The sequence below is a fragment of the Elephantulus edwardii genome, unplaced genomic scaffold (genome assembly GCF_000299155.1).
Source record: "Elephantulus edwardii isolate Elephantulus edwardi_28Jun2011 unplaced genomic scaffold, EleEdw1.0 scaffold00178, whole genome shotgun sequence".
NCBI lineage: Eukaryota > Metazoa > Chordata > Mammalia > Macroscelidea > Macroscelididae > Elephantulus > Elephantulus edwardii.
In genome coordinates this window covers 5,607,428-5,613,265 of record NW_006399928.1, presented here as the reverse complement: position 1 = coordinate 5,613,265, position 5,838 = coordinate 5,607,428, and the positions used below count along the sequence as shown (strand labels likewise).

The following is a 5,838-nucleotide window of genomic DNA, read 5'->3' as shown; positions in this document are numbered from 1 at the left end:
TATATATATATACACAATATAGCCAGAATGACACAACCAGGAGAGGATAAAATTGACAAATGGGACCTTCTTAAAATCAAATCCCTGTGTGCAATTAAAACCAATGTAGTGAAAAGAAAAGATACAGATTGGGAAGAAAATTTCACCATGACATTTCAGACAAGGGTCTCATAACTAAAGTTTATAGAATACTAATACTGGGCCTCCACAAGTCTAAGACTGATAACCCAAACACAAAGTGGGCAAGACCATGAATAGATACTTCACAAAGGAGGACCTTCAGATGGTCTAGAAACACACGAGAAAATATTCTTGTTGCTCTTTAGTTATGGTTTCAACTCTTTCTTCTAACATTTGTAACTTCTTCAGTACCAGTTCTTGGAACGCCACATCAAGATTTTTTTTCCCCTGACTTCCAGCCTCTATGATATTCATTATGTCCTTGATCAAGTTTACTCTTTTAGAAGAACACTTGTTTTGTTTTTTCATACTGTTTGGTCCTGTTTACTGCTTCCTTGACATTACGTGAAGTGAATGAGGAGAGATATTATTTCTCCTCTGAGCAGACAAAGTTTGTAAGAGGAGATGGGAAAGTTCTAGAAATGCTGCCCAGGACCCTTTCTTTCCCAAGTCTCAGCAGTAGATCCTTGAGATGTACCTATGGCTGAGTGAGAGGTGCCACTCTTGTCTTAGCCAACAGAGCTCCTAGGGGGTGCTGGAATGTCCAAGAAATGCTACTCAGGACCCTTTCTTCTCCAAGTTTCCAGTCACAGTGGTGGGTACTCATGGTGTACCTGTGTCTTCTCCTGACGCTGTTTGGGAAAGGTTGCTTCCACCTTAGCCGACAGAGCCTCTGAAAGGAGCTGATAATATCTCAGGAATGCTTCTTAGGACCCTTTCCTCCCCAAGTGTCAGTGGTTGGTGCTCACTTTGTACCTATGTCTTCTCCTGATATTGGGTGTATCCTGCCTAAAGTCCTCTCTGATCTTAAGTCAACCAGGAATACTCACATTGGCAGGGTAATTGACCATTCCAGGAGAGAGGAGGGCAACTCACCCTGTCAAGTTCTCTTTGGTCCTGGCAGGAAGACACCTTGGCAGGGGAGCTCATTACTTCAGGGGAGGAGAGGACAACTCACCTTGCCTGAAGTCCTCTCTGGTTCTGTAGCTTGCCTTGGTTGGGGAACTCATTGTTCCAAGGCAGGGGAGGACAACTCACCCTGCTTGAAGTCATCTCTACTCCTGGGATTGGCAGGAAAACTTGTGAAATAGAAAAATAGTTAAATATTATGTATTACATAAATAACTCTGCAATAACAAACAAAAATTTCCAAGTGGATATGTAAGTAAAGTACACCCAAGAGTATATGTCATTTTGACAGAGGATATGTTTGCATAAGTATTTGTATGCAGGAGCAAAGTTTTGAAAATGTCTTAACCACAACCAAACACTTTGAGGGCCTGAGGGTGCGAGTCCAATCTCAGAAGATATCTAAGTAGAAAAATATATTAAAAATATGCAGAAAAAATTAAATATCATGAAAGGACCACATTATTGGTCTGATAGATAATGGTAGAGTCACAGAGACTAGTGCCTTTGGGCACTTTTCACACCAAGAACTGAATCAAAGATCCCCTTTCAGCCAAACAGTAGATTAGAACAATGTACCACAGCAGACCACAATGCCAAAAATTACCACATTTACCACAACAAGAAAAAGGTAAATAACCCAATTGAAAAATGGGCACAGGATATGAACAGACACTTTGCCAAAGAAGACATTCAAATGGCCAACAAATACATGAAGAAATGTTCAAAACCCCTAGCTCTAAGAGAGATGCAAATCAAAACAACCATGAGATATCATTTCACCCTAGTCAGAATAGCAAAGTTAAACAGAGCAGCAAACAACAAAACTAACAAAGTTGCCAAAAAGGCTGGGACCCTTATTCACTGTTGGCGGGAGTGTAAAATGGGGCAACCACTATGGAAGGCTTTTCTCTCTCAAAAAGTTGCAAATAGAAATATCATTTGACCCAGCAATTCCATTACTGGGAATATACCCTAAAGAAACCATAACTGCCACCCAGACAGATATATGCACACCCATGTTTATTGTGGCTTTGTTGACAATAGCAAAGAGTTGGAAACAACATAAGTGCCCATCAACAAATGAATGGATAAAGAAGCTGTGGTATATTCACACAATGGAATACTGTGCTGCATTGAAAAACAAGGAACTCATGCACTATTATTCAGAATGGGTGACCTTGAAGGACATTATGCTGAGTGAAATATCTCAGTCACAAAAAGAGAGGTGCTGCATGGTGCCACTATTGTAGAACAGGACTGACATCAGGGTCGGGGTGAGACTGAGGAAAACTGGATAAATTATGTATACTGCATTGAAACAGATGAGGGAGAGAACTGTTTGAAAGCGATATATGATTGGGTATTCTGGTTATGACAAGAGTCCAGAATAAAGGTTGCATCAGGATGGGAGGGGGATTTATATCAATAAAATAGTTTTACTTTTCAAAGAGAAGAGTGAACTGGGGTGGGGAGGGCTGCGCAGGGCGAAAAGTGCAACAATGAATGTATGGAAATACAAAATCTCTGCAAATGTTCATTAAAATTAATTTAAAAATTTAAAAAACTTAAAAAATGACCACATTTGCCAAAAACAAAGGTCAAAAGGCTAGAAGCTTCAAGGAAGGAAGAGAAACATAAACAAGAAAACCAAGAAAGAAATGGGAAAACTGTGCTAACATTGAGGGGATGGTAGCTAATGCCACAAAACAAAATACGTAAAAATTATTGATGGAAAAATAACTTTCTTTATAAATACTTTCACCCAAACCACAAAAAATGTTCCAAAGATGGAGAAAAAGGTTTTCCTTCTGCTCTTTTATTTCATAGATTTAATATCAGCGCAGGTTCTTAGACCCTTATGTGTGTCTGTCATTATTTAATGTTCATTCAGATTAATTAAGATTTGACTATTGAATACAACTTTAAGCTGATTTCTTTAGAAAATTAAAACTACTGCCTAGTATTAATTTTACGTTAGAAAGTTAATACTTTCTGATTTTAGAATGGACCCATAGCTGACCCTCCAGTAGATTTTCAGAGGCAGTAAATCACACAGGAGGAAATTGTCCATCCTCCTGTACAGCGCCTTGCCTTTGAGATTACAGCTCAGCTTCTTACCACTAGGCCACCAGAACTTCCTTTAGAAAGTTAATACTTTCAGATTTTAGAACTGGCCTTGTAAGTAGAGGAGGACATGACCTACAATCTATTATAGATAATTTAAGTAAAAATATTTTCTTTTCAAAATTTTCTTTTTAGTATGTTTTAGTGTAATAGACTTATCTTCATTCTCTTCTGCTTATTCTTATAGCCAGTTAAAATAAGTTTACCATTTGCTTGTTATACTTAGGAAAAATAATATAATAGTGGAAGATAGCAAGTAATATTTGACAGCCCCTTACTAAAACCCTATCCATTAACATTGTACAGTATGCCTAAAATCACTCTCAGATATTATTGATTTGTAAACATCAGTAATCTATCAATAAAACATTCCAAGTATAATTTTTTAAATTTTTATTATTTGTGTGTACCGTCAAATCAGATCTGACTGGTACAGGAGGGAATTGTCCCTCCTTCCCCGGCAGAGCATCTGGTGGATTTGAACCGTGCCCCTCTGGGATTGCAGTACAGCTTCTTGCCACTAGGCCACCGGAGCTCCCCTTCCAAGTATAATTTTAAACTTTAAAAAATTTTTATATTGGTTTATGTACAAAATTCTTATCCAATATGTTTCATTCACATACATTTTGTTTCACTCCTTCTTTCATTCACATTGTGTTTCATACAATCATTCCATATATTGTGCTTTATAAGATTAATCACTATTAATTGATGCTCATTATCACCTTGTCTTTTCAACTCCCCACTAGATCTATCCTAATACCTTCACTCCCTCCATCCACTTACCAAATTGTGAGACCCCATAATTTCCTCCTTCTCACTTTCTGCCCTCCTCACTCCTCCCTTTCCCCCTATTTCTGTAGAGTCCTGATGATACCGTCCTTAGTGAGTTTATCTGAAGGCCACACCACTATGGTCAAATCCACCAATGAACTTAGGAAAAACTTATGAACAATCTCTTCCCATGCAGTTTACTGTATTTGAAACTCAGTGAAGGATAAACTAAGAGTTAGTTCTAATTTAACAGCCATGCATGACTGATAATTGTGTTGTTTTGAAAAGGATTTAAACTTATTTTCTGCTTTCTATCTACCCATTAATTGTTAGGATTCAAACAGGTAAATTGTCAGAATTCTTGACAACTTCTTGCTGCACATACTTGAGCTTCATGGACCCTAAGCCTGAGGGTAAGTTATACAATGATGGTTATAATGACAGCTACAATGACCTGGAATCTTGTGACTGGATGGATGGTTTTGATTCAGCTAGTATTGGTAAAGAGTCTTCATAAAGGCACTGGTCTTGCTAGAAAGGAATAAAAATATCATCAACATCTTATCTTATATTTCATACTGGTTTCAGTATCATCATGTGCCACCCTTAAACTTATATATCTATGTTTCTATTTTATTTTACTTAAATTTTCGTCCCTTTACTTATCTTTTTTTCTGAGTTCAATGGTATTGTTGAGTTATAGGGTTAGATTTTCTCTCAGTAAGCTTGGGTATAGGGAGCTCTGGTGGCCTGGTGGCAAGAAGCTGAACTGCAATCCTGAAGGCATGTAGTTTGAATCCACAAGCAGCTCCACAGAGGAAAGATGGGCAAATAATTCTCTCTGAAACCCTGCTGGAGGGTCAGCAGTGGGTTGGTCCTGACTTGATGGTACACAACAACAGAGCTTAGGAAAAAATTTATCTTATGGATATATAAAATGGTTGTGATATTAAAATGTGAGGAAGCACTAGTGAGTGAAATATAATTAAGCAGGAATAAAATATGTATGAGGAAATTAAAAAATATTTTTAATATTAAGAAACAAAGAAATACTAAATTTAGTGTTTTAAATGTAGTGTTAGAGGAACACATCAGAATCTCTTGGGGGTAGGTTAGAAAACTCTATTCAGGATTCTTATTCTTTTCATAGATAACAGTGGCAGTTCAGTGGCAGGAATCTCACTTTCTGTGCTGGAGACCTGGGTTCAATTCCTCAGCAATGCACTTCAAGCATAGCCACTTTTTCATTATTCATAGTTGAAAAGACAATTTCAAGTTTTGTCCTAAAGTACAATGCTGTGAGTGATGGTATATTAACCAGACACATACAAAGACAATCTGTTAATACAACTATTATTCAAACATTTATAGCAACCGCTAAAGTCAAAGAGGATGAAATTGAAGATTTTTACCTATATTTATAGTTTTAAATTGACTAAACATGTAATCAAGATGCATTAATAATTATTATGCTTGGAATGCAAAAGCTGGAGCCAATAAGAAAGAATTGTAGTTAGAAAATAAGGTCTTTGTGTCAGAAAAGAGGCTGGGCATTGAATGATTGAATTTTACACATGCAATGAATTATTTATCACAAATACCTTTTTAAAAGTACAAATGGTAACTTTATACATGGACCTCATCTGACAGACTGCACAGGTATCAGACTGACTACATTTGTGGAAAGAATCATTAGAGAAGTTTAATGTCAGTACTCAAAGTCTGCCCAGGTACTGACTGTAGAATATACCATTAATTATTCATGTGCAAGTTCAAATTAATGAATACCAGTGACTACCACTATCATTCAGATATATACACCAACAACCAGAGCCAAAGAAGAAGAAA

General features: G+C 37.0%; 1 protein-coding gene across 4 annotated transcripts in view; it reads left to right on the top strand.

The window, feature by feature from the left end:
* The window catches only part of PHKA1 (phosphorylase kinase, alpha 1 (muscle)), a 742,463-nt gene that overhangs the window by 522,950 nt on the left and 213,675 nt on the right, over nt 1-5,838 (top strand). For all 4 annotated transcript variants that reach the window (XM_006895993.1, XM_006895991.1, XM_006895992.1 and 1 more), the window contains one exon: nt 4,324-4,490. In XM_006895993.1, coding sequence (XP_006896055.1) covers nt 4,324-4,490 — 167 coding nt within the window. The remainder of the gene's footprint in view (nt 1-4,323; nt 4,491-5,838) is intronic.